Source organism: Malurus melanocephalus, unplaced genomic scaffold, assembly GCF_030028575.1.
Source record: "Malurus melanocephalus ecotype Western Australia unplaced genomic scaffold, MMel_1.1 scaffold_211, whole genome shotgun sequence".
In the NCBI taxonomy this organism is placed as follows: domain Eukaryota; kingdom Metazoa; phylum Chordata; class Aves; order Passeriformes; family Maluridae; genus Malurus; species Malurus melanocephalus.
In genome coordinates this window covers 144,054-167,839 of record NW_026623443.1, presented here as the reverse complement: position 1 = coordinate 167,839, position 23,786 = coordinate 144,054, and the positions used below count along the sequence as shown (strand labels likewise).

General features: G+C 40.2%; 1 protein-coding gene across 2 annotated transcripts in view; it reads right to left on the bottom strand.

Moving 5' to 3' along the window:
• Window positions 1-23,786, bottom strand: part of LDLRAD3 (low density lipoprotein receptor class A domain containing 3) — a 101,293-nt gene that overhangs the window by 63,945 nt on the left and 13,562 nt on the right. For both annotated transcript variants that reach the window (XM_057373957.1, XM_057373958.1), the window contains exon 2: window positions 2,797-2,943. In XM_057373957.1, the coding sequence (XP_057229940.1) occupies window positions 2,797-2,943 (147 nt within the window). The remainder of the gene's footprint in view (window positions 1-2,796; window positions 2,944-23,786) is intronic.

Sequence of the window (23,786 nt, the reverse complement as noted above, 5' to 3'; positions counted from 1 at the left end):
GGACAAAAGAAAGAGAAAGAAGAGGTAAGATATGAATGGACAATGTGCAGATAATTGTTTTGTATCTTATTTCCTCCTCATACCCAGATTATCACTTTTCCACTTGCTGACCACAAAAAATGAGAACCAAACCTGAGCTCAAATTTTTCCCGTTTAAAGGGGGACAGACAGGATGAGATGCTACAGCAGTGGAATTGATAAAATATTGTTGGTCMTCCACATTCAAGCGTAAGAAAAACCAAAAAAGAAGGACTTTCCACATAACCACGTGTCCATGGCTACTTCCTCATGGGCATGCCAAAACACAGCACACTCATCTTCACAACAGATGAACCCTGKAACCAAGCTCCTACTCACACACAGACATTTTTAAGCAAGGTTAGCACTTTTCAATGTGAAATAGTTACTTGGTGAGGAATCACTGACAAAGCAATTTAAAGTATAGCTGTGAGTAGTAACACACCAGGAACTCAGTCATCCCATGTTGCTAATGCAACTCCTATGGCTTTGTGTTCACCATCAACAGCTCAGCTACTGCAAAGCAAAATCACAGCACAAAACAAAGCACTCTAATTTTGCTGCAAGGTAAGTTTTAGGAAGTAGAGACCTGTTCTGATAGAAGGAAGGTAGCAAAGCTTAGCCTAAAATGATTTTTAAAAAAATTTTGTACCTATAGAGCTGCTTTTCAATGCCTTATCTCTGACCTGGGAACAAATCTAACACCAGATTTGGTCTGTATAAGCCCATCCAACTTTTGATTACTTTACAGTGTAAAAGACTGGTTGGTAACACTACAACATTGGAGATTCAAATGAGCACTATCTCCATTCTGTTTTGCCTTATGTGACCTGTTAACAAAAGGACAGTATAGGATTCAAATCGATTATTCTTCCTGCAATTCTCTTTTCTATGCTAATTTTATATTTGTGAAGGTGATCTGATAGCGGATAGATGTATGGCAAGAGGAAAGAACAGTCTAATTATCTCCATCAATTTGTGTAGGATCAAAAGGATGTTCATCCAGGAAACTGTCAGCCAATTAAGCTGGATAAAAGTAGCTGAAAAAAACCCCAGGAAGGACAGTTCTGCAGCAACTTAAAATTCATAGTTGCAGCATAGCCTACATCACTGAGGTTTATTTGAGTCTGTGGTGACAAGAACAGCTTTTATGAACTGCCATTTTACAGCTATTTATATTTTATTGTCAGTTACTATGTTTATTACTGTCTGTAATTCAACAGACCAAACTGATTTTGGTAAGGAAATTTTTGAACAGAGAGTAACAAAGCATATTTTCCTGTTACTGATTCCTGGGTAAACACTGAGTCCAGAGTTCGTTAAGAAAATCTTCATAAACATAATCTAATTCTATCAAGTGAAACAAAATTTATGCAAGGCAGATGATGACAACATTCTTAGAGACACAGAAACCCCTAGTGTGTATCCTATAAATAAAATGAAGTACCATCATTCAGCTTGTTTTAAGAAGTTGAAACAGCACACCAAAAGTCATGCCAGCAGTCTRTTCAGGAGCCAAGTGATGAGGAACCTGAGTCATACAATTGTTGTCATCAGGAACATCTCACTGAAAGGTACAGATTGAATYTTAGATATTTTTATTCTTGCAAAAGTCCAAACAATATAATTTCTGCTAGGGTTTAAACAGATATGCATAACACTGATCAATCCTTATAACAGGCCTATCCTTAAATGATAATATTTAAGTAGGAAAAAATTAAATTTACCTGTCTGAAACGTTGCAACACAAGCCTCATGTGTTATAAAGACTGCAAAGCACGAGCTATTTCATACAGATAGTTTTAATTCTTTAGAAAGTAAGCAAACCTCACTGGTTTAAAGCAGAACTATATATGGAGATTTACACAGCACTGTTATTAAAGCCCCATTATTTAAAAGGGATGGATTACTGGGGTTAAAGACAAGAAACCAAACTAAAAAAGCAAGAGCATTTAATAACACATGGTATTTCTAGTCAGGTAACTTGAAAGAAGCTATTCTTTTCTTCCTTCTGCCCCATAAGCAAAGCTAATGTTGTTTTGGAAATGTCCTGGGAAAGGTAAGCTTCTTRTAAGTTCAGTTTAAGTGTAATGAAAACCTCTGTGAAGTACACAGGTAAAGAAACCACCATATAGGCTAGAAAGTTTCATGCTAATTAATGGCTGAGTAACAATAACTAAATCCTCATGCTAAGAAAAAGATGAAATCACAGAGGAGAACCAAATCAGACTTTTTTAGCTCTCTGGAAACTAGAAGTTTCATATGAAGGATTAAAACTTAAAAACAGCAATTAGCAAATTAATTTAGCCTATTTTTTAGAAAGTTATCATTAGAGTCACGAATTTTAATCAGAGTTGTGAATTACATTTTGATAGGAGAGAACAAAAATAACAGGATAGAGTCAACAATTTTGAAATGAAAGATTTGATGGTAGTGAATGTCAACTTCTAGCGCTAGACCAGAGGGCTGAAGCAGTACCTGCAGGATCCCTAAAAATCACAGAGCATCACTSTTAGACTGGAAGAATTTTAAGTCAAGTCCATCTCAATTTATCCCTCTGTTCAAGTACAACCCCAAGGGCTGTATTAAAACTGGATATTGAAGAACATTAAAGACCTGAAACAATAAAGCCTGTGTGTTCTTTCCAACAAGATCTAAATTAGGGAAGTGGCAGCAGCTTTGTTCTTCCCTAACACATACTACAAAACATAGCAGCAACACTAGTGAGCCAAGCCCTGTGCTACAAAGCATGGTAAGGTCACAGCAATGGTCACTTACGGCATTCCTTCTCATCACTGTCATCAAAGCAGTCCGGCAGCCCATCACACTGCCAGGTCCCTGGGATACAGCGTCCATTACTGCACATGAAGTTTCCAGGAATGTTGCATTCATTCGTGAAGTTATTCCCAGGCAACAGTTGACTGTCTGCGACAAATGAAAGAGAGGTAAGTTTATTGAGGATCTATTAACAAAGGGAGCAAAGGCTGTCACTGAGCAAGCTGTTTATCAGTGATTGAATAAAGATGAAACAAATAGATCCTGACCCTGGTTATTTTGTCATTATCCTATCAGCATCCCGACTATGGTAATTGGTAGCACTTCCTTTTTCCTACATTCTCATTTTATCTCTTCTCCATTCTCACATTCCATTTTGCAGATTTCCTCTTGCTATTTTCTTTCTAGGTACATGCAGCCTCTACGTATACTCAGGTCAAAGCAATGTTTGCTTAAAAAAAATTTCTCTCTTTTTCACAGGGTCAGCCTAAACAGAATTGAAACAGATGAGGCTACATGCACTCAGCTCTACCCTCCCATGCTTTCGTCAGATTAGTACTTAGTTTGCAGAATACCTTGTTGCTGTTGTAAGCCAAAGGCTACGCACAAGATAACACACTAATTCATACTAGGTATTCAATTAAGTTTTAAACATAGTGCTGCTGATCAAGGTTAGAATTGAGCTTCTTTCTGCTAATACAGTCCCCTGGCATATATCTGTCCACAGGCTAGCTGGCACAATGAGAGTCTGCCAAGTGGAAAGAGCGCAGCAGCAGGAGAYTGGAGATCAAGAGCACAGAGAGAGAAAGAAACCTAGAGATTTGCCTTCAAGGTTAAACACAGTGCTAGTCAGTCGTTTTAATCTACCATTTTTCTCACTTTGTGCATTGTTTTTTGGAAAGCAGATATCACAGAAGCACGAACTTCAGTGATGGAAAGATAATGACACTCAATGCCTTTAATAAGCATCCAAATGGCATGACCTGTMACAGAGCTGGGGGAAAGCTGCAAGACAAGGCAGAGAGTGAGAAAAATAATATTCTTCCCCTTGTCTTCCTGTCACACTCCGGACTAGTCCCAGGCAACATGCCCTTGAGTAGGCAAAATCCCCAAAAATACAAACCTTCACAGGTAAGGATGTAGGTGTCACAAAAAATGTCCCCCCTGCCAACCTGCGTATCTTCAGAGTTTACAAAGCTTAACCGTTTACCTATCATTTCTCTATTTTGAAGATAACCACATTATTTTTGGAACTCTGGAGGAATGGCAGAGCTGCAGTTGGTTCCCTCCACTGACCATCCCTACACCGTCTCGTTTCCTGTTGCTCTTGGAGTTCAACTCCTTCCTCTCCCAAGAAGGCCTGAACACCAAGGGCAATGAAAAACATTAAGAACASCACATGGTGAGTGCCCCACTCTTAAGTGTTGCACAGGGCACAGAGCAGATCACAACTGCCAGGACAAGAAGTTTCAGGTAAGACCTCTTTCCTAGCTCATTCCTCCATTCAGGGAGGAATCTAATTAGTACATGCATCTTTAGAAAACACATCTACAAAAATAATAAGCTGTATAGCATGACTGGTGCATRAGGCTTTTCAGAAACTTCTGAATCAGCCAAATGTAGATGGTTCCCTTCCTCCCCCACAACGTATCAAAATGCTCCATACATGACACAGGCAAAACTGCTAAGTTTCACATCACTGTTTCAAAAGACACGAAAGGAAAGCTTCAGGGAGGCAGTCYMTTTGACTCAAACAATGTATTTCCTYTCAAATGTTATTTCTTGCAAAYGGCTGACTTTCCTGRGGATGTTTCAAAAATCTGCCAGCACACAGCAGATGCCTTAATGGAAATTTGCCCTGTGCTGTTAAAAGACAATATAGTACAGAAAAAAATGTGGAAATAAGGTCTTCTGAGGCAGGGGGGCAATCTGAGCCACTGTCCACAAACCGAGAGCTACCTGTAACTCTCCTGCTGTGGCACCTTAAAGAAAATGACAGCCACCAAAAAGCATGCCCAGGGGTGCAGCTGACAGTTTGACATCTTTCACCGGCATCMTTCAAACTTCAGTTTCATTCCCAGCATCACTGTTCTCCCCACGGGATAACAGCAGGTTTGCTCTCTACGCTGTTACAGGCTACAGCACACTGCAACAATCTTAGTTCCAGCCCAGCCAGGCAGGGTCCTCACTGCTCTCAGCAGGTCCTGGGGAAATGCTACACCCAACTCTGCCTCACGCCTGAGTCCCTAAATTTACATCAGCAATGGCAACAGTCTGTCCATGACTACTCCTGCYATGAAACAGTGAACAGGTAAGGTGCTGTCAATAAGCACCCTCAGGCTAATTTAACCTCACAGCATCACGAAATTCTGCACTTCTGGGACCACCCAGCAATAGCTTTGTTGCTGTTTATGGCATTTTTCCCTCTTACAACAGTAACTGAACACATTCAGCTCAGTCTTTGTATAACTGACATGTAGCTGGTAAGTAATGACCAAATGAAAATCTCCACACTCAAAGTGCTGCAGGGTGAAGCTGTCAGCATTTATGCAACTTCTTATTAGCAAACCAYTCCCAGTGCACGAACAGCACCTCTGCCTGCAACTGGAGAAAATCTACCACAGCAATACAAAATACAGGATGCCACTGCCAGATCAAGACAGGAAAGAGATACCTCAGTACTCTTTGCAAGGTAAAGGTGTAGTTAATATATACCCTCTTCTCAAGATAGTTACAAAGCATCTAAGAGCTTCAATAGTAGAATCTAACTCCCTTTTCAACAGTCCCCCTCAAAAGCAGCCTTCACATCAGTATTGTACTGCTGGAAGACTTTCCTGGTGATTTTCATAACCTTCATTACAATTTACAAGTTCTCAGACATTGCAAAACTGAAAAGTCCTGGCTAAGAATAMATCTCTGATATAAACCAGAGCTTATTCGAGCTTGACAAAAGAACTAAAAATCGCCACAGCTTTTGCTCTCTCAGAACCTAAGCAACTAAGGCGGTACATTTAGGCAACATCAAAAAGGTGCCAGTCTCATGGCATCTCTCTCCATTGCTCTTTGCTACCTTCTTACCTAACCTTGTATCTGTAGCTCTCATGAAAACGGCTCCCCTTCCACGTGGAAGCGGCACCTACTCAAAATGAAGTCCTTCTGTGAATATTTAAGTGAGTCTTCTTGACTTGGGCAAGTTGCTAGCTAAGAACCAACACCAAGTCTCCCAGCTACCTGCCCCAACTACAGAACTGCCTTCTGCCCATGAAACACCCTGGTGCTCCCAAGACAAAACGTAACAACTGAATGCATTTCAAACATGGTAACACCTCCTCTGCAGAATAAACAAAACTCAGTTCCTGTCAGATCTACTGCTACTGTCTTGCCTGAAAAGCTGTAGCCATGATCTCCACACTTTTTTGAAAAATTTAGACCAAACTAAGTAATTTCAGAAATTTTTAGACTTTCAAAAAGCAAAATGTGCTAACAAGAAACAACTTCTCTCAAAAAGCACTACCAAGTCCCTGCTTCTTTTAATAACTCCTTTAAATAAATGCCATACTTCTACCCTATTAGTTTGAAGCAACATTCCAGGAATAGGTATCAAATACATTTTAATCCAGTAAGTTGTGTAGGATTTCCTTWGTCATACAATAAATTTATCCTCAAYATTCTTTYACAGCAAGGATGTATTATTAACCTTCTCACTGAACAAACAAAAGATAGTGGCAGATCAAGATACCYGTGGACAGCCCTACCCAAGCTTTGCTGCACTGGGAACACAGGAATTCTGACTCAAYCCAGTTTCAAAGCAACCAATGTTTCTCTTAAAACATGACCTTCATCATCTCCTAGGAGAGTTGCATGTTACAGACAGCAATTTGAGAGTCACAGCCAATGCATCTAGAAACTTGTTTCGTGCATTACTCCATGCCCAAAAAATCCACTGGTGGATTAAAAAACTTTCAAAACAATGGCACATGTGGAACTGTTTTAAATGGTATTACTCCCTCTGCTTCCCTCACACTTTGCAAGTCTCTCCTAATGGATTTTAAAAACCCCTCAAAGAAATCCTCAGTGCGGTCTTCAGCTCCCAGCCCTCAGGAATGTTCCTGCCCACTCAGCACACAGCCCAGCGCAGAACTCTGCACACACGAGGAGAAGCAGTGTTACAGACACACTCAAGACAGACATGGAAAGGACCAAACCACACCATCATGTCCGTTTTTCTAAAAGGTCCATAAAGATGTCAGATTTTGTGTATCCAACTTGCTGCACTGCTCCTTGGCAGTGGCAGAAACTCCTTCAATCTGGCAGAGCYGGTGTTCCAATAGATGACATATTTACCCTGCAGCCTCTTTGATTAATTTTGAATTCAACCCAAATAGGAGCTACACGGATGTGTTCAGTTAAGAAAAGGAGGAAGGAATGAAGGGGAAAGTAGTCCATTTTCACTGCAACACATTGCTCACTTTAAGCAGCATACCATCTGGGCTGAATTAAAAAAAATGGACTCATGTTTCACTCTGAAGGGGACTGAGTAAGGAAAATCAATCTGTTTTAGCAGCCACTTCCAAAAATCTTGGTATCTAAATATCTAATATTCCCAGAAAAAGAATCAGGCAAAAATAAATCAAAGGACAAGTCATACYAAGCAAGCACTTCACACTGTATTAAGAAAGCAAGTCGTGGATATGCTTCACAAAACCACCTTTACCTGAAAGCACTCCAGAGAATTGTGCACATTACAGAACAGATAATTACTGATAACACAGCCCTGTATCAGAAARTCTAATCAGGAAGAACAGGCAATCAGTCTGGCCAAGGAGGATATGAGGAAGACACTTATGTGTTCAACGCCCTCATGAACAATGCCAGTAATTTCGGCCTCTTGGCAAAAAGGATCTTACACCAAGGATKAAGCATTAATTCTTCACTGCCAAACCTTTGGCACATTTTTTGTAGGAAATGTGGGATCTTCACTGGATACTTTCAATGGATTGCTGCTTAAAGCTTTTCATATGTGAAGACAATTATTTTGATCAGGCTGGTATGTAGCTGCAAGGCTGAAGGGTTACTAATGATACTTTCTTGTCACGCCATGCACATATTATACTCCATACTAATTTTTAATTTTTGCTCAAACCCTTGCCAGGTGTAAATCTACACCAGGTTTGATTTAAGCAYGTCAGAAATCTGTTTTAACTCTACTGAAATCTGCAACATGTTRTGAAAAAAAAAGGAGAGAAACCGGAGCGAGTCAGCAGCTAGAATTTACAGCAAGACGGCATCCAAAAGACATACCTTCCATACCTGCCAATATTTGATCACCAGCAAAATCATCACAACTAAAGAAAAGCAAGCAATATTAGCAGACTTGAACAAACACCTTTTGATCTTCCTCTGACATCTTAGGACTGCAAATAAGCAGAGTCAAGTGACTGGTAGGTTATTACAATTTTTAATTCCTCAAAGAGCACAAAACTGCTTCCAAACACTTACACTCAGGTCCAGTTCTCTAAATTTAGCCCCTCAGGTCAGATGTTTCTTTTCATACTTCTTTATGTTGACATGAAGCATGTGACTCACTCCAAATCTACTTCAGAGAGATCTAATATCTACTAATACAGGTGATGCACTCATAAGAAGAATTAAAAAGCTGACCATGAAGAAACTTCAGTTTAACATTGCCTACAAACTCCAGTTTAACACGTGCATGCACCACTTCACTGGCAATAGAGGTACATTGTCAGCGAGATAACACCAGGGACATTAAGAGAGACTTGCTTTAACACTCACYGCACTGAAATAGAAGGCAGAGACTATTTGGGCTTATGGGAGAACATCAAAGTTAACACTCCCACAGTCACCCAGAGAGACCGTGGAATAAACTTCCTCAACCTCTTTATTACACTTCACCCCTTGTTGAAATGAAAACAAGGCACTCTTTTTTAATAGGAAGATGCCCATACTGAATTACACWTAGGGTGTAAAAAGATTGCCCATTAACAGCACTAAAAAGGTAAGGAAAATATAACAACAAGGATGAAGTTAACTTCCCATTGCTCAAATAAACACTTCTGGTATTAAAAAAAAAAAAGTTGTTTGCAGCTGAATGTTCATAAGTGTATCATGTAAATCGCCATAAATGCCAGTCTTCAGTTTGATTTGTTTTCCTATGCACTGCTGCAAAGGTCCTTGCCAGAACAGAAGAAAAGCATGCCRGTGCACATTCAGGCTGGCTTTAGGAAGTGAAGAATAAGACAAGCTCTCTCTTGCTCTGCAGTGAAACCTTTGACAACACCTAAGCCATGTGCCACAAGTAAAGGACACCTGCCACTGATTATCTGACAACTTAAATCCCCTCGAACAGTTTTAATCCCTATCCTCCCCTATCCTCATTTAAACTGCCTGATGATTGCATTGCTTATGCTATATTAGAAGTTATGAGGGTTATTTGTAAAGGTAGATTGACAGTCCCACTGCAATACAAGAGCTCAAAAAAGTTTCTTCATTGAAGCAGCAGGTAAATTAGTGATTRTTCAAGGAAATGCTCGCTGATCAGGTTCAACTTACCCTCCTTCAGTTTTCCAACTGTGATCCATAAGGTGAGGTACATTTGGTATCTGGCARTTTCAAGATTTAAAATGGATCAGTCCCAGCCAAAAGATCAGAAACTCCTATGGTAACTTCAAATTAAACACTAAATTTTACTGAGGCAAGTCAAAGACAATGAGAAAACCCTCTCAGAGCACTAAAATGGATAGCTTCTTTTAATTTAGACAGAAAAACTACTGTGGCGAGGAACAATGACTACTACCCAATGCCCATCATTCACCCATTAATTCCTCACTGCAAAAGTTGCCTTTGTTGAACTGGAGATCAATTAAAACATCATAGTCCCACCATAAATAATACATGCAAAGAACAGAGTATCTTCTAAATATCTTACAGTGTTAGTTGAAGCAACTGGCACATTCTCTGTAGTGGGTGGCTGCAATTCAGCAGTTAGCCATGCAAGCACCTTAATTAAATATAATCTCCTAAACCATTCCCTAATAAACAACCATTTGCTTTTTCCTTGCAACAACACATGCAGGAAACAAGCTGAAGTGAACAGGCTCATTTTAATCTTGCAGCCTTCATGGCTGGATTCTATATTTGGGGGACTGGGCATTTCACTAAAGCTTCCACATTTGCTCGTCTCAGCAGCAGTGCAGCTGCTTSAGTACACACCAGAAATACATCTCTCAGGTCTGTAGGCTCTTGGCACACTTAGCGTGGTGGAAGGGAAACAGGCTATGGGCCATTAACAGTGCAGAGCTAACACGCTCCAAACTAGTACAGGTTTAAACAAAAAAAAAAGGAAACAGAGGAGAGAAGAGATGGAAGGAATTATTTTGGATAACTGAACTGGTTGCACCTCAAAAGAGAAGCATTCCCCAGCAAGAAGGTCAAATGGAGATTATACTATGCTGTTCTTATTCAAACTAAAGCTACTCACCTTGCTTTCTTAAAGAAGCAGCAAAGACAGAAACATCTTATTTTTAATACCTTTAAAGGATACCAACCATATGAAGTTTAACARGGTCAAGTGCTGGATTCTGCACTTGGGATGGGGCAATTCTGGTTGCCTGTGTAGATTAGGGAATGAAAGCCTGGAGCAGTGCTATGTAAAGGAACCTGGGGATCCTGGCTGATGGCAAGTTGAACAGTCAGCAGTGTCCTGGCAGCCAGGGGGGCCAAGCTTGTCCTGGGGTGCATCAGGCACAGCATCGCCAGCTGGGCAAGGGAGGGGATTGTCCCGCTCTGCTCTGACCTGGGGCAGCCTCACCTCAAGTCCTGAGGGAGTTTTGGGCACCACAATTTAAAAAAAGATATAAAGCCATAGGAGAGTGTCCAAACGAGGGCCTCAAGGGTGGTGAAGGATGTGGAGGGGAAGCCTTATGAGGAGCAGCTGAGGTCACTTGGTCTGTTCAGCCTGGAGGAGACTGAGGGGAGACCTCATCACAGTCTACAACTTCCTTGTGAGGGAAAGAAGAGTAGACACTGATCTCTTATCTGTGATGACCAGTGACAGGASTCGAAGGAATGGCCTGAAGTTGTGTCAAGAGGCTTAGGTGGATATCGGAAAGAGATCCTTCACCCACAGAGTGTCTGGGCACTGGATCAGGCTCTCCAAGGAAGTGGACACAAGACCAAGCCTAACAGAGTTCAAGAAGTGTTTGGACAATGCTCTCRGGCACATGGTGGGGTGTCTTGTGCAGGACCAGGAGTTGAACTTGATCCTCCTGRTGGGTCACTTCCAGCTCAGCGTGTTCCATGATTTTATGGCATGCTGCTAGTTACACCACCCTAAAGAAAATACTATTTTTGTCTTCACAAAAATGAAAGACTAAAGGATTTATGCACAATAATGCAGAAGACCTACAAAAGATCTTGGTACACAATTTAGATTTCATTATTCCTGTCTTCCATTTAGCAATACACTTTGCTTGTAATTACTTGCCATCAGTTCTTGTATCCAACAACTRTACCTAAGAGAAATTAAATGGGGAGTAAGGGTAAACAAGGAGATAATAAGCTCATGTGATCCATCACACTATCCCAATTTCCCAARACACAGGCCAAGCTGACATTCTGCCTGGAAAATACTGAGATCATGCATGAAACGTGACAGCAACAAGACTGAGTCTGATTCATTCAGCATCAAATTTAAAGGAATAACAAACTGCAACAGAAGTGATAAAAAAACCCATCTGTTTAACAAGAAGCACTATGGGTATTTAACTGTTTTTCTAACAATTGGGAGGGGATAGGTCTAAATTTCTTCACATGATAACGCATGTCAATAAAAAACTTAMCTACCACAATTAAGTTCCCCAATCACAGAATCAGAACATTTACTTTTAAAGATCAAAAGCTTTTAATTGCYTTTTGAGACTTGTTTCTGCAAGGACTTTTTTTGCACTGTGCAGATGCAAGAGGTCATAAAAGGCTGCTGTTAACCACAGTTTCTTGCTTAAAAACATGTACAGAATTACCTGCATTTCCGGGCCTTCAGAGATGATGGTTAGCTGTGCAAACTCTGGGATGCACAGTCTTACTAGCTGGGCAAATTAATCTAGGCCTTATACATGCAAGAAAAATCCTACAGTTGTTTTGTCTGGAGAAAATAACTGAATTAACTRTTATGTTATTTATTTCCCCACAGGYAAGTGGTACTACAAGCTGTTCTGTTGTGTCACATAACAATCATGTAAAGAAATAATCACAAGGACTGGCAGAAGTTAACTGGGAGGCTGTAAAAGTGTTAATTCTTAAAAAAAAAAAATAAAGCCACAATGTCAGTTGCTCTAGGAGCCCTTCATTATGGAAGTGGTTAAAGTATGCTCCAACTTACARGGATAACAACCACTGAAATCCTTTGGAGATGGTAGCTGATAATAGACACACTCCCCACTCTTTTATTTCCCAGCATACAAAAACAAGAATGCCCAAATRTGCAGCAGTACAAAAACATAGAAGGGGAGAAAGAGTGCTTCAGCAGGATGATGTGAAGTATCATCTTGCCCCTTCTCCAATGAGTAATCACTCAGCCCTTTTAAGAATATCTAATATTTCGGTAGTCTTATTTCTCACCAGACAGATCAGACATAGAATAAACCTTTGCAAGTGGATACATGTTACAGGAAARAAAAAAAMAMMAMAAMAACAACWCAAACTATAAACAGATATTGTTAACAGACATGCTAAAGAATATTTCAGCCAGACAGGAAAAAACCCACAACTATACAGAATGACAACCTCTGCACMTACAGACCCACAGAGTCCGAATCCATGCAATGATGACAGTATGGAATGGTATCACTGGTCATGGGCAGAAGCATTATGTCAACCTTTTCTATGCTGCATTTTGTACATAGCTGTAGTTAGATAAAGGTTCTCAACAGCTTAMACTGATCYAAATYRCAGCAAACAGCCYCATYTTTCTTCAACCCTGGCTATAAATTYCTGTCTTCCTCTTACTATCCAGTTGTATAAACTCCACCACAGGTGAACAGCAAGCTTTAAAAAGCTTGTTCCTGTGTTAGTTCTCAGTGCTGTCTGAATCAATCCACCACAAATTATCAAGAGCTTAYGTCATCACAGAAGAGAGAGAAAGGAACATACATACATACCCCCTCCAGATAAGGAATACAACAAGGACTGTAGCCTTTTTAAGGCTAAATGAGGTAATCTCAAACAAACACTCCTGCCATTTTCAACTGCAACAGACTCCACTTTGTCTCTTGCTTCTTTTAACAAAGTCTTGGAGAGCAAAAATTTCTTCTTGGTAGCTGTWTATCAAAGTCTTTCCCAGTAAGGAAAGCTACATGTCAGAACCAGACATGGCACTCTGTCCCACCTAACATGTAAATGGTGAAGGCTGGTTTTCCACACTGACATCTTACTGGTGTTACAGAAATTTTCCTGCCCAACTACTCAGGAGTCACTCTGGCAGTCACACTCCTATTACCAGACACTTACACTGCTGGGACTGAAGCCCCTACACAGTGGATGGCTCCAGTGCCYGGACASGTGCCCTAYTTGGCTCCCTGCACACCCCACACTCACCCAGTGAGACAWGGAAGGTTTCCTTATCCTGGTTTAGCATAGTAGAGTTCCAAATCATTGGTAGAGTTCCAAATTTAAGTAATTTAATCATGGTGCACAACACAAAACCAGCCTGAGCTAGAGCCTCTGGAGAGGAACCCTGAACAGAAGGTGCTTTTATACCATATACCCTATCGGTGCTGCCAATAGTCTGGAGTCTTCCTGCTGAGTCCTTGGCTCCCACTGTGTCCWAGTGTCCTCCTGCCCAGGGCCACAGGTTCATGTGTGCTTTGCTGTGCAAAGGGTGAGCTTCAGCTCACATCCATTTCCTTGTCTGGGGCTCCCAACATTTCCCTCACCCAGGGCACCATTTAAATGGTAATACCATTTAAATTTAAATGGTAATACCATTTAAAACCTGCAGCTCTCATTGTAGCTGCACACCCAGTATCTGCTTCAAGTGTATCCCTCAGCACTGGTGAGTGACAATTTCAAAGATCTGCTAGAAACAAAAAGTGCAGGGGTCTGAAAGCAAAGATGAAGTTGTGGTAATGATTATCTTCCTGATGACAGAGACGGCAGAGGGACCTTCCCATCTGGAGAGCTGGCATTTAGGAACTGACAGCACATCAGTAAGGGAAGGTAAGCTGTGATTACTGGTAACAAGGGGAGAACCTGGGAGCTGAGACTACATGAAAAGGTCACACCTCAAAAAGAGCCTGGAAGAGACAGCTGTGCGTGAGGCTCCACAGAGGAACCAAGCYCAAGAAAGGCTGGGATGCAGGACAGAGTAACAAAACAAAACATCAACRATGTTCTTAACAATAAAGAAAAAATTCATAACCACTCACTCAACAACACTGAGCTAATTTCCAAGCATGAGGAGATCGATGACAGACAACCATGATTTTAAACTAGACAAGAGACAGATCTGCAGACTTCCCTACATGAGGATGGCAACTCAGAACCTGCTTTGAAGTCTTGCCCCAAGAAAAGAAAACAAGGACACTAGAAATGTCTTTCCTGAGGCTCCTAAAAGAATCTGGAAAAGGAGCAAGAATGTTTTTTCTAAATATGAATCAACAATTAAAATTAGGATTACCAGAAGACAATCAGAGTCGAGGAAAGGCAATGGTTTAAGAAAAAGTAAGTGTACTAGGTGGTAGTGACAGCATGCAGACAGTGAAGATAGGATAGTATTCCTAAACAGAAGCATCACCTGGAAATAGATGATAACCTCTTTAAATACAGGAAAATCCAATAAAGAGATAAGCGTGAGAGTGAAAAAAGGGCATACATGAGGAACATGTATGYTGGGTGACAAAACACAATGCAAAGTGAACTTACAACATCCCTGAATCTTTAGAGAAAGGCAAATCATKCCTCCCCAGCTGCATAATGTGAAGCTGGACCCTGTTAGAAAAAACAATTTCAATGAAACAAGCCAAAATAGAGCCTTGACTTCAGAGGAACACCAGGCTGGGTTATACTAAGCCAATTTTCATCTACCCTATATATATATATATATATGAAAAGCCACAGCAACACCCTTCAGACTGTCCAGGACCTCTCACCACTCACAGTATTTTGAAGACTCCTGCTAACATACTTGTCTAATTCAACCACATGACACAAACCTCTTCAAAAGTCATGCCCTAGGCATATTTGAAGAGATTTTGCTATTACTTCAGAGTTGAGAGGTTTCTTTTCACAGAAGACTGTGTATTTGGCCTTTTCCTGTAGCTCTGGTCACATGTCCTCCACTAGGTAAGCCTCAAAGGGAGTTAAGTGGGGGCAGAAAATGGGGTTCAGGAATGACASATGCATACATGTAATGATTATTTATTTGAAGTTGGAAAATTGCCATAATCACTACCGGAGACCTAGAAAATAATCACTTCAAGTGAAAAATAACAGCTTTTATAACCACTTACTGAAAATGTGATTTTCCCCCATTCAAACTGAGCTCTTTGATGTGCTTTATACAGCAATAATAAAAATTTATATAGAAGATAAAGTTACTCAGTGTTTGCTGCATGCATTAGACTGCTGATGCTTTCTGTAAGCAAATCAAAACCAGAAAAATAAATGTAATTTGCATTTTGTCAATAGAAAACATGCTGTTAGGCAGATAAACGGCAGGGATTATATTGAAGTGAGGGTCTAATTCTTTTCACTGGAGTTTAGTTTCACCTCATCTCTTTCACTTACTTATTGCACCAGAAGCCATAGCCAAAGGCAATCATGTTCCCTTGTAGAGGAGTGTACAGAGTGTTTCCACACAACAGGACRTGGGGTGCACAGTGGGCTGTGCAATCTTCCTGCAAGGCACTGGACCAATTCCTTCCCACAGATACTGCCACAGTGAGATACCATTCCACACACCACATACTAAAAACTGCTTTTGAGCTAGCAGTAAAAKCAGGGAGTTAACTGCAACACAGGTAATCTTGGATTCTGGCTTTTTCTACAGTTGCTGCATTTAAAAACACAGCAAAGAGTGAAGAATACTGGAAGGAAGGCAGAGGAAGATTTAGCAAAAAGCAGAAAAGCTTTTCACATGCGTGTGAGAAAAATTAACTTTCCCCAAAAACGGTGGATACAACCGTAGACAATGTCTCTGGAAAGGGCCACAAAACAAGACCAAAATTCAGTCTCTGTGGTATACTAACTTTCTTCCTTTTCCCACTTGCTTCCTGCCAGCTCTGTTTCCTCTATTTCCTAAAATCCTCCAAAAAGTTTCTCAAAAAGGAAAAAAAAAAGGAAGAAAAAAAAAGTAGAAACTGCTTTTTAGATACCTATTGTGGTCTCAAAAGAAAAAAAATGCTATCCACCATAACCAAAGTGCCCTTGAGACAAGTCTCAGAAAGAAGCTTCCCAGTACACACCAGTTAAGAAAGATCACATATTTACAYACTTCAGCCCCTAATCCAAATATTCTTGGAGTCTCACTTGAGCCCTCTTGCAGCTTCTAAACCTGGATGTGTTTCACTCAGATGRGTCAATCTCAGAGACAGACTCAGYTCACAAAAACGAACATGTCTCTGGTTAACTACAAAACAGTCTCACCTTTTAAGGCTTCGTTCAACTATTTTGGCATCAGGTATTCTTCTCCGCTGCGGCAWATCAAAACTCAGGAGCTCTCTAAAACCCCGTGTTATAACCCCACGCAGCATTTTCCTGGCTAAACAAACTGAAAAYTCCACATTCCTCCTGGCACCCATCATATCTTTGCATGCTACAAAGTGTACTTTCTGAAGAAGCTGGGGCGAAGACATGTCCAGACAGACCATGCCAGACTGGCAAATGCTGCAAGAGCTGCAGAGCAAACCCATGAGCTGGAGAATRCCCCACAGAGCTGCAAAGACTGGGATCAGAAGAAACAGACACGAGCTCAGGTACCTCATGAAAATTTTCAATAAAATCATAATATCTCAGTAAGCCAGAGAACTCAAAAGGCGTAGACAGAAGACATGGATTCCACATACTCAGTAATAAATTTCTGATTCTCAAAGTGCATACTACTTGGTTCCAAGGCATGATACTTTTGTTTTCACAAAAAATCCAAACTGAAACTTAGGATGCACCAAGTTMATGAACCTGCCAATCTGTTTTTCAAGCTTCTTGGAAAGCAAGCATTATCACTGCAGTGACACCTGAGGCTGGCCAGGACAGAGGTTCTTCAACACCTTGCTGAACACAGTAATAAAACAGCACTTTCAGCATACTGCCATTAAGGGTTAATTTTAATTTTGACTCTTGTTGGCCTAGTTGACTATTCCCATAAATACCAACCCAGCAGATATAATTGCAAAGCAGGTATATTTGGTTCCAGTCACTCTGCCAATTTAGCGGCAACTAATGTTTGAAAATTGCAGGGTGTAAATTTAGCATAGTGGGTCTCACATCATGTTTTTACTGCTGGAGACTGTATTTGATTAATGAGAATTAACAGAAAGATACCACACTTTATGAAAGCTTTTCTGGTTTCCCCCAAATCTCTGTAAAGAAAGAAATAAGAAAAATCAAACTGTATTGCCTTGATAATGACAAACACGGTACATCTCAAAATTGTGCATTTCTGAGTTTCAGCAGTCATTTTTTTAAGTTGATGAGCAGAGAACTGCTGGTGCCAAGCAATGCCAAGACTTCTGCCAAGCAGCTATCAAATCTTGGTAAGACAMAACAAGAAGCAGGAGACATCTCTGGAATACAAGGACAACCTGAACATATTTTCTCTGTAACRATGTTCAATTTTCTTTCACAGATCCAAGAAATGAGCAACTGGCTAGCTCTAATTGTGGCTTTCCCACTACTACTCACATATACATTTGCACCTTCCTTTCTGTCCTTCTCATACACTACAAGAAKTTCAGAAGACAATAAAAACTGGACCTAATAGGTATTTTTAAGGACATTTTGGTAGGTAATACATAGTGCTAGACTGACAACCACTGCCATAAAAAGAGACCACCAATGCAATGCACAGACTAGCCAAGGTTTCTCCTGCTTAAGTGTGCAACAGCAGCAACAAAGCAAAGCAGTTTCAAGCCTTTGCATTCATACAAGCCAGTGTGTTAGTCTATCACTGCTGTTATAAAAACTCTAATTCTTCCTTGGCAGAACAATGTCTCAACCCACTCACAGTCCCTACTGGCTGCTGCTCATCTGCATTTAGATTTTCTAACCAAATACCTAAGCAGACTTACTCCAGACTTACTCTGATTTTCGGCACTAGAGCCTCTGTCACACATTTCTCCTTAGAAATACAGTCCCATGTTTAAAAGAAGAGGAATCTTGCTGAACATTCAAATCTGAGGGAATGGATCCTGCTATAACTTTGGAAAATTAGTTTAAAACTTCAGGAAAGATTTCACACACTTTGCATCAGACACGTTGCAAAGCAAATGGAAAAAAAGAAAGATTAAAGATGGCAAAGACTTTCCTTCTACAAGACAAGTMGGAGGGGGCTTTCATTTAACACAATTATGTTCCCGAAATTTTCCCTTCAGTTTTATTTCCCAATACTGGCAACCTACTGAAGTATGCGGAGATCAGTACTTCAGCAAAAAAACACTATCACAAAAGCAAAAAATATTTGGCCAAGAAGACAAATCCTTATATCATAAAGACCATGAACTTTGACTTTAAACTTTATAAAGACTTTGAACTTTACATCATAAAGACCATGGGACCACTTTTAATATTATTTTAATCACAAATAAAAAAAAAAAAGACTAGCCTTCAAGATGCTTCCAAGAAAAGGGTGCTTTCATGGTCATTATCACTAATGCTCAATTTAACAGGATAGCTATGCCATCCCGTTAGCAGGAGACATTACACAACACAAAAAGACAATAAGCCATACTGTCTAGGACACAGGATAAGCAACATTATGCGACTGGTGATGTCACTGGCTAACCTGTGACCTCATGTATTATACAATACATCAGGCTGTTCTCTTTTCAGAGACCCCCATGCAGGCACCTTGCAGCCCAAATCATTTCAGACAGTCGCCTTTGTTCATCAGTATGTACGAGGATGCTCATCATCCATTGTAACAAAACATAAACTCCTGGCATTCAAGTCTTAGAACTGAGTTGTGAATGGCATCGACAACTCAGTCACATTCTCTTCAGTTCTGGAAGAAAGCCGTTCTGCATCTCATACAGCTTCCTGTGACCCCAGTGACCAGCCCAAACAAAAGAAGAGAGCTGACAGTCAGGAGAGGCTTCCTTCAGAATACCTCATTTATAATTTAACTGTTAACAGCCATGTAACTGGAGTGGCTGCAGGAAAAATTAACTGTATAGTTGTCTGATATAGTGAAAGCACTTGAATTGTGTTTGCTTTCTATGTAAGCAACAGTACTSCTCTTCAGTTCAAGGGTCAGTCCCTTTGGAAAAGAAAAAAGGTGTGAAGCTCAACTAATAGAATTAATTTAACTTCATTTTTAATCATTCAAGAAAGGCTGACTGATTACTATAGTCTTTCCCATTTCCCTCATCTCCTATGCAATTAATTTGCACATATTCGATCATAAAATAGTCTATAACATAGAAAGGAAACAGTTATGCACTTGTTGCTTCACTACAAGTTTTGTATATTGGTAATTCTGGCTCAGGAGGTTAACACAAAAATAGTATTACTTTTAACCACGTACACTGACCCATATTCTGTGAATGACCTGAAAGTATAAAGGGAAAACTAACACAGAAAATATAATGTGGTTCTAAAATGCACCCAGGACCAATAAACTTTGTTCAAGCTGTAAGTGTCCTAGATTATATTCTTATGTTTCATATAGAAAGCAGATGACATGGCTCCACCAAAAGCACTTAATATTATCTACTAGCTCTTCGAACTATGACTCCAGATTTTCCAAAAAATAAATTTAAAAGTAATACTCTAAGTATTGACTGCATTTGTAGCAAATGACTTCACAAACAAACTTAACTGAGGCATTACCACCACCAAACACCAGCTCATTCATGTGTGAACTCAAAAGAGTTTCATGTGAAAATGTCTATGATGCAACATCCCGAACACGATATCCACAAGCTGAGGATTAAAGTTCTTGTTTCCTTTCGCATTACATCATCAAGTTTATTCATATGATCAGAAATGGTACAGAGAATCCTTCAGCGGTCTGGAAGCTCATCCCAAAGGCAGGAAGATGTTCTCACAGAGACTCCTAGCACAAGGTAACTTTGCAGATTCATCACAATTGAATTGCCATTACGAATTTTTCAGTGTATTGCAGATAACCCTGTACCTGGCTGACATTCYTCATCACACTCAGACACAACAGATCATTGATCACAGCGACTGCCAGAGATGGTGGTGAGACAACTTTTCCAGTATGCCCACATACCTTCTGTTTTTCAGAAACACCTTGGCAACAACAAGCACATGCTAACAGAAATGCTTTGTGATCAAACACTTACTTAGCACTAAAAAATTTTGTATGGCAATATTAAAACCACAGTAAAACTTCAAATGTAAGAAAAAGTTTCCTTCCCCCATACACTTCTCAAYCAAGGGCACAAAATTCATTGTGCCACTGGAAACTGGAAATTAATTACTCCTTCCCCATAGATCTGCCCAAGTCTTAATTCCTCCTTCTTTTGCACCAGCTTTATATCCAAACTGTTCCAATGAAGCTGTTAGAACCTCACTCGAGAAAAGGACAGAATCAAGGATTACTTTTGTTTGTGAAAAGTAAAGTTTTAAGCCATTGTATTCAAACTTAAAAAATACTCTTTTCCTTTCTCAGTTTGCTGCCTAGAAAGGTCAACAATATATATTCCTTTCAATAGTGTGCAGGTACACTGCTGTGCAAAACATCCTAGCTGCAACACATTCAAGTCAAAACTCTCAGTTTGACAACAGCTCCGTACAAGAACTATTTACTCCAAGTAGCAGCATCTTTTGTGTCCTCCTTTTTTCCCTGAAGAGAGGCAAGGGTGACTACAGACAGAAGAAAGTGAAGCAGGCTGAAAGGATTAACTTTTTGTTTTAATGAAATTTCATCATTTGAAATTTCATTTTGAAACCAATGCTTTTTAAAGGAAGCTTGGTAACTGGAAACAGAAGCAAGAATGCAGTAGAACTTCAGGGAATCCCACAAAACAGCTGACTGATATTGGCACTGTTTCCAGTCCAGTCCCTTTAATGTATTTTAAAGACATCAGAACACATTAAAACAAAACCAACAAAGGCTGGTCAGGCCCTGGAACAGGCTCCCAAGGGAAGCAGTCACAGGCCTAGGCCTCACAGAGTTCAAGAAGCATTTGGACAGTGCTCTCAGGCCCATGGTGTGACTCCTGGGGATGTCCTGTGCAGGACCAGTGTTTGGACTTGATGGTCCTTGTGGGTTCCTTCCAAATAAAGATATTCTGTGATATCCACACAGGACAACAATTGACAGKTGTCACTTCATTTTAATACTCATAGCAGTTGAAAACAAAAAGTTAACGCACTGAAACAAATCCATCGAGGTCCTTTTAAAGAATCAGGATACAAAKTCTCAAGAATGTATAAAATAGTAACAAAATCATTCTTGATGTGTGTKTAAGATTGAACTGAATCAATTTGGAAGCTATGTATGTTTATACAAAAAAAAAAAAAACCCAACCCCACCCCAAAAAACAAACTATGTATTTCCCTTTAATGCCTCCATGGCAAACCAGACTCATGAAAGACATGGTCCAACAGGCTGTGCTGGTTTTTAGGATGTAGCACCGTCTTTGAAAACATTTGGCACTTGTTTGGCACAAGTGATAACAGCTCAGATTCTGCAAGATAAGGCAATGTCTCAAATTTGAAGAAAGTGATCAGAAAATACTATGACTCAAGTCCAGTTGCAGCTATTTACCTTTGAACCTTCATCCAGAAAGTAGATGAAAGATGCCTGCAGTGTTCTAGGGGATAAGCTACACAGATAAATGAACACTCCTTCCCCACCCCTTATTTCCACGGAGAGAGTGGAATACTGCCCTGCTTCCTCATTTGTATTTTAGCTCATATCTTACACAGAACAGAGACTACACTATAAAAATAAGCACCACATATTTTCCAGGACATCTATTTTAAAATTCCCCTCTCTAGCATCCAGAAATCTGCCACACTCCACCCTAGAATACTGGAGGCGCTAACTTCTTGCTATCAGAAAACATTGGAAGGAAAACCTTCACAATTCCAAATCCTCACCTCTGATGACACAATTGAAGGTATGATGATGTGACTCCTCACATAAAAACACAAACATATACAACTGTTGTCTACTCCAAAACTACATATTCCCGTTATGATGAAAAATGATCAGAAATAACTCACATGATTCAAAGTAGGGATATAAAAGGGACAACTGAAACAGCCTTCTCACACAAGCTTATAGACAACAGCACCAGACCCATAAGCACTGTGAGCACTAGCAAGAGGAAAGAAAGACAGTAGTCTAGGAGTAGCCTCTCTATTTGAACAAAGAAGAGAAGCAGAAGTGGCAAACAATGACTGTGTCACACATGCAGGGCTGACTCTTCCAACTTCTGCCTATCTACAGTTCAGCCTTTCATGGACTTGCTGCTTTGCTAGTGGAAAAAGAAATCCACCACCTCATCTGATCTTGTTTGCCCCATTTTTTTTGGAAGCTCCTCCAATTTTATTGTGGTCCAAGGGCAAAGCATCCACGGAGGAAAAGGGAGAAGGCATGTGGACAACAACCCCATAAAACATTGGCAAAAGCACAGAAGTGGAACTGACAGTGGAAACTACCACTTCCTAGCGTCTTACTTAGCCAATCAATGGGAAATCAGCTCCTGCAATTAAGTGATAATGAATTATTGATGACACTCACTTTGGGAACTGAGTACTTACCAGCATTTATGAAATTAAAGAAACTGAGGTGGGTAAATGCTATTACCATTCTGAGTATGGCACAAAGCAAGACAGACAGCAAACAATTCTGCGACGTTATGCCTTGCCAAGGATCACAGTTATCTCCAACATGTTCCTTCAGCTCTGTTTGTACACGATCACACATCACCTTGACTTATGTTCCACTCTACCCATGTGTAACATATGCCTGCTTCAGAGAGGAACGGTGAATGCTCCATGTACAGAWTTAAATAATTTCAGTAAACACATCCTACTACTTTTTCAGAGGTGGAGAGAAAAAGGCTGCTCAAAGTAAAGGGCAGCAAAATGGGAACAAGGGAGAAATCACTTTAAAATGTGATCTWCAACATATGTTCAGTGGCAGAATTTGCCCTTGAGAAAGCAAAGAAGGTATTCAAGCCCTACTATTTCAAGAAACTTTAAGTCTGTGCTTAACATGTTTTTAAGTCAGCCAACTTTTTTTGCCAATGCAAATATATTCAACTAGAAACTCAGAAGAAAGCCAAGAATTCAGTCTTGGATTTAAAACACTCTTGCCAGGCACTCAAGGCTGTCAGTAATGCCACACAGGAACATTTCCTATCACTAACACATAAAACTAATCTAGGAAAGAGAACTCACTCTACTCCTACCATACTTGACCTGAGCTTTCCAACTGATGCCATAATCTATTTGTACAAATAAAAACAAATAGATAAAGAAGGATGTAAGCATTCACTGCACATAACTACCTATCCTGCCCCTTCACAATTTTTCATCAAACTTACCAAGCAGACACGCCTACATATTGTCTACATGCTCTTAAAGGTAAGCGTCTCACACTTCAAGAGCTTTCACCCTCAACAGCAGTTGCCAGAGTTGAGGCAGACACAGAGGCAGCTTTACAAATTAGCAGCGTATGCCATCCAACTGGCTTGAAACACCACGATGTCCCATTAAACACCCACAATGGCTCCATGTGAGCAGCTGACTCGTAATCAACTCTCCAACAGGAATGTTGG